Raw genomic sequence first — 11,328 nt, 5'->3', positions numbered from 1 at the left:
CCTCCACCCCTCACCCGCCCCCTCCACCTCCCTGCGCCCCTCACACACACCCCTCCACCCCTCACCCGCTCCCTCCTACCCTCACCCATTCCCCCCTCCACCCGCCATATGAACTGCAGTAGTTGCAGCTGGCATTGAGGAATAAATGCTGAAACAAAAACAGAAATTGCGGGAGAAACTGAACAGATTTGGCAGCATCTGTGGGAAGACAGCGTCCACAGTTCTTGTTGGATTTATTTTGGGTAATAAATGGTGACCGTGCCAGCGACCTATATATCCTGGGAATCTACTTCAGGAATGAAATCCAGTTTCTGGGTTACCTATTTAAAAACTGCACTTGCTTTTCCTACTCTAGCAGCAAATTGTCAGGAATTTGATCTGCAGGGATGGATCGTGGCACTGATCTGTTGTAATCACACAATGGGGCAACAATAACCGAGTGGGACCCCTCGCAGGGAAGGGAGCAGCTGACAGAGTCTGATCAACCTGTTGAAAAATGTTAACACACACCTCTGGAACTGGTGGAACTTGAACCCAGGCCTCCTGGCTCAGGGGTAGGGACGCTATCACTGCAGCATGAAACCCCCAGGGAGCAGCGTATAGGGAGCACGGCTCTGTCAGTCCACACTACATCACTCCGGGAAGATGGAGCGTTTAGCACTGCTAGATCGGAGTAGTGTTTCAGAGACAGAGGACAGAGTCTTGAGAAAGTTTATTTCAAACTTTGACTGATACAACAGGACTGACTAAAATCGTTTCTTTTTGGACAATAAATGCGCAGGATCGGAATGTCGAAGTGGGCGACACAGCGAAGAGAAGCATCAGAGAAGTTGATAATTTGTGATTTTGAAGTCACCGGCACGGTACAGAGAGAATTACTTTTACACTTGATTGGAGCAGAATTTGCTCAAGAAAGAGACGGCCTGGACAAAATGGGAATTCAGAAAAACAAAATTAAATCGTCACATCGGATCTCGCCTTCAACCTGAAGCTTAAACACAGTGCAAATTCCACTATTAGTAACAATCTTTTTAAATATTTCAACTAAACACTGCACCCACTCATGTAGCACACAAGACAGTACAAATCAAGGTCTATTTAGTGACTATTATTCATTCCACTTTATCCCATTATCTGATGCAAATTCAGATAACCAAGTACAGAAAATGAATGAGTTAGTCGCCACATTTTCAATAATATTTCGGTGTACTCACCTTGCTGGCGGAGAGCAGTGGTAAGGGTCTAAAGGAGAGATTGTAAACGTATAGCAGCACCTGGAGCGGGATTGAACATTTCCAACCAGAGGCACTTCATTCACCAACACTGAACCAACACCTACCATTAACAAACTCACATTTACTAAAGATACCTGCGCTTTTCTGGACCTGATACATTTAAACATTGAAAGTTACATCTGTCAGAGTTTAAATGTATGTACTGATCTAACACTCCAAGACTTAGCAAGCCATTTAACTACAGATGTACAATTTGTATTTGATTTTTGGTAATTGAATAGATGGTGTGAGAAAAGCTAAAGTCCTTGGTGCAATTCACCTGATATCAACAAACAACAAAGCTTTAAAACGCAACTGAAAAAGAAAGTTAAGCTGCTTCGTTATCGGGCAACTCTACAAGCCTAGTAATTTCCAGTTCCTGCCGAAATGCGGTGGTGCAACTGGCATTTTGAGAAAATAAAACAGGCGCGTAACAATTCTTTTTTGAAAAAAAGGCAAAGCAGCCTGAAACTGTTGGTGCTGCCCACAGTGTCCCCGGTTAAGTCCCTTACCCTGTTCGTGCTGACTTGCTGGTACTGCTCCTGAGGTTTAAGAGCAGCGCGTTGTTGCGCTGTCAACATTGTAAGACAGGCTGTATCCTGCTATCACTGTTTCCCTCTCCACATTAGACTGCTTGAGAAATCTCACTTGTACTCAATTTCAATAGGCTCACGCTGAGCTCACAAAACTCGGCATTTCGGGACGGGAATGAAAAAAAAGGAAAGCCCTCCCGCAAACTTGTATTGACAGCCTCCTTAAAGCAACATGACGCTGGGAAAGGCTGCTCACCAGTCAACACAATCCAGAAACAACCTCACAGGAAAACAACACTGAAACTGCATTGAAATGGCATTCACAAATACATTTCACTGAATGTTTCAGTGATCAAATAACAAAAAGACAAAGTTAACAGGAGAACTATATCTGAAGTCCAGAGCCGTGGATGTTCAAGGGTAAATTGCAAATGTACTTGAGAATGACTTCACGGTTTCAGAACTGCGGAGACACAAACTTGGGCGCTTCAAAAACTTTTTAGATAATGTTGAATAAAACAACAGTGGTCACTGAGACTATCCCTGAAGAAATGGTGTAATTTGTACTCTAAGTTTGTATTCATTGGGCGCACGCTCCTGTTGGAATATTGTGGGCTAAAGCTTTCACTTCGAAGTTAAAGTACAGTGGTGAGTGTGTTGAATAGCCATCATGTCCACTGTGAGTTTTTCCATATGAGCCTCTCAGCCTCTCTGGGCAAAAGCGTCAGTCAGCGGGTAATGTTGAGCCTGAAGTTCTCGTTGCTGGCCGTGGCACTGAAGGTTCTGGGGTAATATTTAAAGTCCAGCTGGACCCTACTCACTGCAAGATAGGAGCATCCCCTCAGCCAGCAATGGTACCACCACTACCCCCACACACCTCCCAGAACCTGGGAAATGTCTGTCAAAAAGTCTAAGATGACTCCCAGGTTTAGTGTACTGCTGTCCACATGCTGCTGGACTCATTGATGAAAAAATGTCCATCCCCTTCCAGTGTGATCGCATCAGGATGATGTCCCATCAGACCCACACAGCCTGGGCAAAGATCACAGCATGGGTCTGTGTGACTGGCCTGCACAAAAGGGACAGCACGCAGCATAGGAAGTCAATCACTGACCTCCTGTGCTCCACAAAAAGATGAGCGGCACCATCTTCTCTCTGCCACCTTCGCCTCACAGGGTCATCACTCCGTCTGACTGTGCCGTGGCACATGTAACCCACAAACCATCATAACCAGCTAGCCTCACCAGCTTGTGCATGATGTGTACCAAGCACTACCTAGCCCATCCTCTCAAATCATTAACCCTTCATAGAACATAAGAAGAACAAAAGAACCAGTCTTATGGAGTAGGCCATTCAGCCCTTGAGCCTGCTCCACCAGTAAATACAGTCATGACTGATCTTACATTAGCCCCAACTCTTTGACTTGCCCACTGCACTTCCTACTCACTTCCTGGGGATACCTCAGCACCTCACATGACTCTGTATGTTCAGAAACAGCTCCTGCAGTTTGCTTTCCATCATATGCAATCCTTCTCCATCTCTTTAGAGGGAAATCTAACCATCAACCAGGTTAAGAGAGCAAAGACTGACTGGGGGCTGGTCAACATCAGGATGTTCAGCCACTCTGAAGAAAGAGTGAACGAGCTGGCTGTGGAAGACCAGGCCCATTCCCGTGACGGTGGGCTGCCAGTAACGCAGAAAGCAGCACTGTATTCCACTCTTCTCAGATCAGCATGAAGGCAAACACATTCATTTGCATTACCTACTTTACATCTTCAACAACTCATTTCCTCTCTTCGCTTCTGCATGCACCAGCACCAAGCCTTGCATTAGATACTACAGCCTGAGCCTATCTGCACTACACCACACTGAGGCAGAAGACTGTGAACCTTCAGAAGATGCCCCCTGCAAGACATGCGTCTACAGTCAGTGGAGGAAGAAACCCAGAGGACTGCAGGAGACCAGGCATGTGCTGAGCTCCTTGCAAAAGATATAACCCTGTACTCAGCAATAAGCAACATAGTCAACCTGCAGAGAGAGGCATGTGATCTTCAGGCAAGTGTGCCAAAGCCACTGGTAGACTGGAGCAAAAGATAGAGGAGTCCCTCCTCCTCCTTTCTCACTTTTGTTTGGCATCAGCTCGCGAGCTCTTGGCTGTCTCCATGGAAATGGTGATGGCTGCTAGGGACAGGCAGATCCAGCGGAATGCTCAGTGGCTGATTTAGCCCCAAGTGATCAGCATCAACATCAACACAACTGGGGGAAGAACTTCACTCCAACTGCTGCATCTGTCCAGGCAGACAGGGTGGTGTTAGCAGGTACCCAGAGGAGGAGGAATGACAGGCAGGAGCCCTAGGATACTCTAGACATTGCCTGCCCTTCCTTTGGTATGGAACCCCGTTAAAGCCTACAACATCATCAGATTCTAACAGTTAGCAGGCTGTCTCCACCCCAGCTGTAGAAGTCAGGCCTGCACCTAGATATAACGACTTGATTTGATTTATTTATTGTGACTTGTATCTTGTTACAAAATACCATGAAAAGTATTGTACAGTGTCGCCACTGTCCAGCGTCATGTTAAAACACAGAAAAACAAACCAAAACATGGAATATAAAGGCAGAAAAATGAAGAAATAAAGAAAGTCTCCAACTTTACAGTCTTGGGAGAAGGTAAAAGAAACCTTCTGAAGGTACTTCAGTGGCATTGATGTTCAACTGTTGCATATAATCTGCACTTCTGTAAATAAATATTAATTGCTTTAACATCTGTTGCCTTCTCTTCGCTAAGATCTTTTTCATGAGTGATAGAATATTGATGAGGGTAATGTGGTTGTTGTTCTGCGCATGGATTTCCAAAAGATACTTGATAAAGGGCCACATAATAGGCTTCCCAGCAAAGTTAGAGTCCAGGGAATAAAACAGCATCATGGATACAAAAGGCTGACAGTCAGGAAACAGAAAGCAACGGTGAACTGTTGTTTTTGAGGCTGGAGGATGGTTTATAGTGGGGTTACCCAGGAGACAACGTTAGGTCCCCTACTCTTCCAAACATATGTTAAAGTTCTAGACTTGGTTTCACAAGGCACAACTTAAAAAATTAAAGACGAACTTCTAAATATTGTGAGATGTGGGGAGGATAGTGATAGACTTCTGGAGAACAAAGATAGCCTGGTGGAATGAGTGGACAAGTGGCAGATGAAATTCACTGTGTAAGTGTGAAGCGATTCATTTTGGTAGACAAAAAGGGGCAATAAAAAATAAGGGCTAAATTCTAATGGGAGGCAGGCAGGGTCAGACAGACCTGGGGTACATGTTGACAAACAAAGAAAGGCAGATTAAGCAAGTGATTAAGTGATTAAGATTTTTCTGAAGAAGAATCTAGGCCTGAAACGTCAGCCTTCCTGCTCCTCTGATACTGCTTGGCCTGCTGTGTTCATCCAGCTTTACACCTTGTTGTCTCAGATTGTCCAGCATCTGCAGTTCCCACTATCTCTGATTAAGAAAGCACATGTGTTCCAGGGCTTTATAAATAGGAGTATGAAGAACAAAAGTAAGTTATGATCAACATGAAAAGAATCAGAGGTTTGGGGTCACCTTGAGTCTTATGTCTAGTTTTGGATACTAAATCTTAGGTAGGATATAAAGGCATTAGAAAGGATGTTAAAAATTTTAGAAAATCATAACTTCATAAGATTTAAATGCAGAAGTAGGCCATTTGACCCATTGAGCCTGTTCCATCATTTAATAAGATTATAACTGATCTGACTATGGTCTGAACTCCACTTTCTTGCCTGTTTCTAATATCCCTGGACTCCCTTCTCAATCAAAAATTTGTGTGAGTCTTGAATATATTCAGTGGCCCAACTGAAAACACTGCACTTGAGGAATCCCATCCTTCCATCCTGAAAATGGCCCATTTATGTCTACATTGTGATTTCTGTCTGTTAACCGATTGTCAATCCACAATTTATGCTGCAAATTAATGAAGAGTAACAATCGGTTATTGGAAGTAAAATTACAGGTGAAAATCAAGAATCAATAAACCAGAGGAATGAGATAAATGGACAAAATGCTGTTTTATCATTTATGACTTTTGCACATCCTTCTGAAGTGTTTGCAATGAAATCATAAATGCCTGAGAACTGTTTTCAAATGCTCAACAAAAGTTAAAAGGATCATTTTATACATTATTTATATACATTTCATCAATATTGTTAATTGTAAAAACATTTCAAGCAGCTGTAGCTACTTTTTTTCTTGAACACAGTGTACATAATTTTCTTTGCAAGAATACACAAATATATTTAAGATTGAAACAAAAGAATCAACAGGATTGGTCTTATTTCTCTGTGCAAAAATAACAAAAACAATTTGATATAGGCAATAGTTGCAAATATCATAATTTTTTAACATACAGAAGATACATGTCTGGGATTATTTTCTGAATAATAAACTATTAAATTGCATTGACGTCATCAGTGCTTCAATTATGAGACAGTTATGTTAGTGATGGAATGTGTGCTTTTGGTAAAATTCTGACACTAACAAGTATTATATTTATTCAATAGATAATTGAACTGCTAAATATTACATGATTTATCCCCATTTTTGAGCACATTTAATTGTACAATTAGATCTTTGGTTGAAGTTAAGGGGCGTGGAGCACCTGCTACATATATGGTTGATGTTATTGCCGGTCTTTCAATGGCTAATACATCATAAAAGTTTCCAAGCATTGTTCATAGGAAGCATAAGCATTCAAGCAAATAAAAGTTTGAGCATAAAATCAGACCACTGCATTACAAATCACTCTGTAATAAAATCTCCATGCACCTATTTAGTTCTGGAAATCATTCTTGTTGATGCATGTTTTATGAATAGGGTTGCTGGTCGATCACATTACATCACCAATGAACATGGTGCACATGTATTCATTCTATGTCTCTTCTACAAATTATGAAAATATCTTGACAAATAATAAGCAGAGTATTCCAAAAAACACCTGCTGTTGCTCAAACATTAGGGCTACAATTAGAAAAGAAGACTTCACATATTCATTCCTGGTACCAAATAAACCCAAGATTATATCCGAGTATAATTGTCAGCATTATTCATGCAAGTAAATAACTATGTAGACCAGTTGATATGTCGATTTCATACCTTAAACTTCTTCTAAAGGCAACCAATTACCCCAGTGAAAAATACGGATGCACATTACCCTCCTGAAACTCTCTTCATTGTGAATGGAAGACCCCTCAGCACTTGTCTTGAACAAGTCCTGGCAAAGTTAGTAAAGATATGGGTATATGTCCACTCAATAAACTGCAATGCATACCAAAACATATTGGCAGTATAAAAACTGAAAGAACTGCAGATGCTGTAAATCAGGAACAAAAACACAGTTGCTGGAAAAGCTCAGCAGGTCTGGCAGCATCTGCGAAGGAAAAAACAGAGTTAACGCTTCGGGTCCAGTGACTCTTCCTCAGAACTGATGGTGGCTGGGAAAACGTCAGTTTATATACAGAAAATAGGGAGGTGGGTGGGGTAGGGAGTAAACAATAGGATAGAGCCTAAAGAGAGAGAAGAAGAGAAGAACAGTTGGACAAAGAGTTGATACCAATCTTGCTGGGAGGGTGAATAATCGTTAATGGGGACTATTAGCGACTAACAATAGGCAATATGTAATGGCAGGCTATGTGTTGACAAGGCCTGGAGTTTGGGGTAGAGAGTTGCGTTATGGGAGAGTTTAGCCCCTAAAATGATTGAACTTGATATTAAGTAAGGGCTGCAGAGTCCCCAAGCGGAAAATGAGGTGTTGTTCTTCCAGCTTGCGTTGGGCTTCACTGGAACACTGCAACAAGCCAGGGACAAAGATGTTGGTCAGGGAACAGGGTGGTGTGTTAAAGTGGCAGGCAACAGGTAGTTCAGGGTCTTCTATGTGAGCAGAATGTAGATGTTCTGTGAAGCGGTCACCCGGTCTACGCTTCATTTCCCCAGTGTAGAGGAGACCATGTTGTGAGCAGTGAATGCAGTAGACTAGATTCTTGGAAGTGTTGCTTCACCTGGAAGGTATGTTTGGGCCCTTGGATATTGGGAAGGGAGGAGGTAAATGGGCAGGTGTTGCATCTTTGCCGGTTACAGAGAAAGGTGGCATAGGCCTGTGGGGAGCTGTTGGGGGTGAAGGAAGTGTGGACCAGGGTGTCCCAGAGGGAACGGTCCCTGTGGAAGGCGGACAAGCGAGGCAGTATGGCAAGTATCAGTTACAGGACACCCAAATACATGAAAGATAAAGTTGTGACGCTGCCAGGGGTAAGCAACTGCAACAGCAACGGCTTTGCACTGGTTTTGTACAACTCCAGCTGCATGGAAAGCTATATGTTAAGTTGACTGTACTATAAAAGTGAACTGCATAATGTTTTTGTTAATAGTTGGATTGAGATTTAGGATATAATATTTTTTGCATGTCTAGTTGCTGAGAATGTGAGTTGACTCTGTCACAGTTGAGAAAACTGGGCACCTGCAATCTCAGTGAACAGAGGTATCACCTTACCCAATCAAGTTGAAGAATTGTGAAATTAACTACTCAAGGACTGAGAGTGAAATGTAACTTACACATGGGTGAATGTAAAATCAAATTGGATAGATAAAGAAATTAAAAGAGGGAAAGGAAGTTTGGATCAAGAGAGAAAAATACAATGGAAAAGTAAAAGAAGAAATCTTTAAAATCTGAAGACAATTATACCCTTAAACAGTGAAATTTCAAATTTTCATAATAAAGCAAAGAACTGTGGGTGCTGAAAATGTGAAACAAACAAAAACAAAAACTGCTGGAGAAACAATAGGCAGTACCTGTGAAGAGAAAACAGAGTTAATAAGTCTGGTGTCCTTTCTTCAGAACAGAAGTGTCTTAAAAAGAAAAAGAACTGAAGAAGGGTCACTGGACTCATAAAGTTAAGTCTGGTTTCTCTTCACAGATGCTGCCAAACAGAGTTTCACCAGCAATTTGTTTTTTGTTTGCTTCAACAATTTAATTGCTCAGACAGCTCATCAGAAGTCTTGAAAATTTCACAAAATTACTTCTATCCATTTACATTAGGAGAAAATCTGCTGCTTGCTCATTTAGTACATAAAACGTCTCGGTGTTTGTGATTATTGCAATATTGATTTACAGAGCTTCTCTGTCACTAGGCTCGGTATGGATTGTTGCCAGTAGTATCATCTGGAAGTGAGACCAGTATTTACAGTCATTTCAGACAACATTTATTCAGCTAAGAGACTGTAATTTTATAACCATTTTGTCTGTAATCAATCCAATTTGCACACTCACTCCACAATGGCAATGGGATGAGCATCCGCACTGATGCCCAGTTTGGATTTTGCCAGGGCCACTGACCTCATTACAGCCTTAGTTCAGACAAAAGAGCTGAATTCCAGAGGTGACGTGAGAGTGACAGCCCTTGACATCAAGCCACATTCAATCTAGTGTGGCATCAAGGAGCCCTAGCAAAACTGGAATCAATGGGTGTCAGGGGGAAAACTCTCCAGTGGTTGGAGTCATACCTGGTAAATAAGAAGATGGTTGTTGTCGTTGGAAGTCAGTCATTCCAGCTCCAGGACATCCTGCAGGAATTCCTCAGGGTATTGCCCTAGGCCCAACCATCTTCAGCTGCTTCATCAATGACCTTCCATCTATCCTAAAGTCAGAAGTGGGGATGTTCGCCAATGATTACACAATGTTCAGCACCGTTCGTGACTCCTCAGATACTGAAGCAGTCCATGTTCACATGCAACAAGATCTGGACAATATCCAGGCTTGGGCTGACAAACGGCCAGTAATATCCATGCCACACAAATGCCAGGCAATGACCATCACCAATAAGAGACAATCTAACCACTGCCCTTTGACATTCATTAGTGTTACCATCACTGAATCCCCCACTATCAACATCCTTAGGGTTAGCACTGATCAGAGACTCAACTGGACTCACCACATAAACACAGTGCTACAAGAGCAGGTCAGAAGATAGGAATAATGTGGCCAGTAACTCACCTCCTGACTCCCCAAAGCCTGCCCACTATCTACAAGGCACAAGTCAGGAGTGTGATGGAATACTCCCCACTTGCCTGGATGAGTGCAGCTCTAACAACACTCAAGAAGCTTGACACCATCCAGGACGAGGCTGCATGATTGATTGGCACCATATCCACAAATGTCCACCAGCTCCACAACTGACGCTCAGTAGCAGCAGTGTGTACCATCTACGAGCTGCACTGCAGAAATTCATCAAAGATCCTCAGTCAGCACCTTCCAAACCCACAACCACTTCCAACTGGAAGGACAAGGGCAGCAGATACATAGGAACACCGCCACCTTCAAGTTCCCCTTCAAACCCCTCAACATCTTGACTTAAAAATAAATTGCTGTTCCTCCACAGCAGTTCAAGAAGGCAACTCACCAGCACCTTCTCAACGGCAGCCAGAGACAGGCAACAAGTGCTGGCCAGCCAATGATGCCCACATTCCACGAGTGAATAAAAAAAACCAATTCTTTCCCCAGTTTCATTGCTTCACAACTTAGCTTGCTGCATAAATAGCTGTCTTGTCTGTGGGCCTTTGAAATTTTACTGTTCAGAAGCAGTAGCTTCATAGCTGGCTGAGACATGCAGGTCTGGGACTTCCACTTAAATATCTTCAGTACTATCCACTTTGGAGTCATTAGCCTAATCTGTGATAATACACAGACCTCATTGTCTCAGTCACATAATGTCTATGCAAATTGAAGTACAAATACTCTTTTATACACTTTTGAAGCTGCTAGTAAACTACAAGAATTATGATTACACCTTCTGTCTTAGATAGATAAAAGCGTTTGGGTTGTTTTTACTTCAGAGGTGGTGGGAGTAGGAATGGCTGGATGTTCTAAGTGATGTAGTGGAGGTAGCATATAGTGGACACATATTGCTGAGTTTTAACTCCACAGCCTGAGACGTTTGCTGAAAAATCATCCCAGTTGACAGGTTTGGCTTCCAGTCAAACAGGATACCCTGAAGGGAAGGATGGGTTCCAATCCTCAGAGACAGTCTGGAGAGATGGATGGGTCAATCCCAGAAGAGTTCCAATCATCGTCTGATCCTAAGGTGGGGAGAGTTTATGTGTGAGGCTTTCTGAATGCGGAGAATTTTCAAGATTAAAGGAACCACTTCTATCACTCCTAGTCCACAAGCAATGCTGTGGAGACATTTGCATTAGCTTCTCCCACAGGTTGTTAGCACATGGCCACAGCTGTCAGGTTTCTAAGATTTGGAGAAACTGCCTGACCACAGTTAAATCTGCAAAGCAGGTAACATCTGAGGCTTTCAGCTTTATTAACATATTTAAAATGCTAACTGCCTCCTGGTGAAATTTGGTTTCTCACACTTTGGCCCCTTTCAGTAAAACCTGGAAATCACTGGGTTTAAACTGACTAATGAATATCCCAGATAACAAGGTGTAGAGCTGGATGAACACAGCAGGCCAGGCAG

General features: G+C 42.6%; 2 protein-coding genes across 4 annotated transcripts in view; one reads left to right on the top strand and one right to left on the bottom strand.

Moving 5' to 3' along the window:
* corin (corin, serine peptidase) overlaps positions 1 to 1,916 on the bottom strand; it is a 331,902-nt gene extending 329,986 nt beyond the window's left edge. For 2 of the 3 annotated variants that reach the window (XM_048597932.1, XM_048597938.1), the window contains exon 1: positions 1,787 to 1,912. In XM_048597932.1, coding sequence (XP_048453889.1) covers positions 1,787 to 1,855 — 69 coding nt within the window. In that variant the 5' untranslated portion in view covers positions 1,856 to 1,912. Of the gene's footprint in view, positions 1 to 1,786 lie in introns of all 3 variants that reach the window. The other variant, XM_048597970.1, reaches the window with a different exon arrangement.
* A 1,805-nt stretch (positions 1,917 to 3,721) lies between these two features.
* Positions 3,722 to 11,328, top strand: part of LOC109921826 (tyrosine-protein kinase Tec-like) — an 86,523-nt gene continuing 78,916 nt past the window's right edge. Inside the window, exon 1 of the mRNA XM_048599947.1 lies at positions 3,722 to 3,862. Within this exon, the coding sequence (XP_048455904.1) occupies positions 3,722 to 3,862 (141 nt within the window). The remainder of the gene's footprint in view (positions 3,863 to 11,328) is intronic.

Source organism: Rhincodon typus, chromosome 1 (assembly GCF_021869965.1).
Source record: "Rhincodon typus isolate 14 chromosome 1, sRhiTyp1.1, whole genome shotgun sequence".
Taxonomy (NCBI): domain Eukaryota; kingdom Metazoa; phylum Chordata; class Chondrichthyes; order Orectolobiformes; family Rhincodontidae; genus Rhincodon; species Rhincodon typus.
The sequence above is the reverse complement of the archived record's forward strand: the minus strand, read 5'-3'. Positions and strand labels throughout refer to the sequence as shown.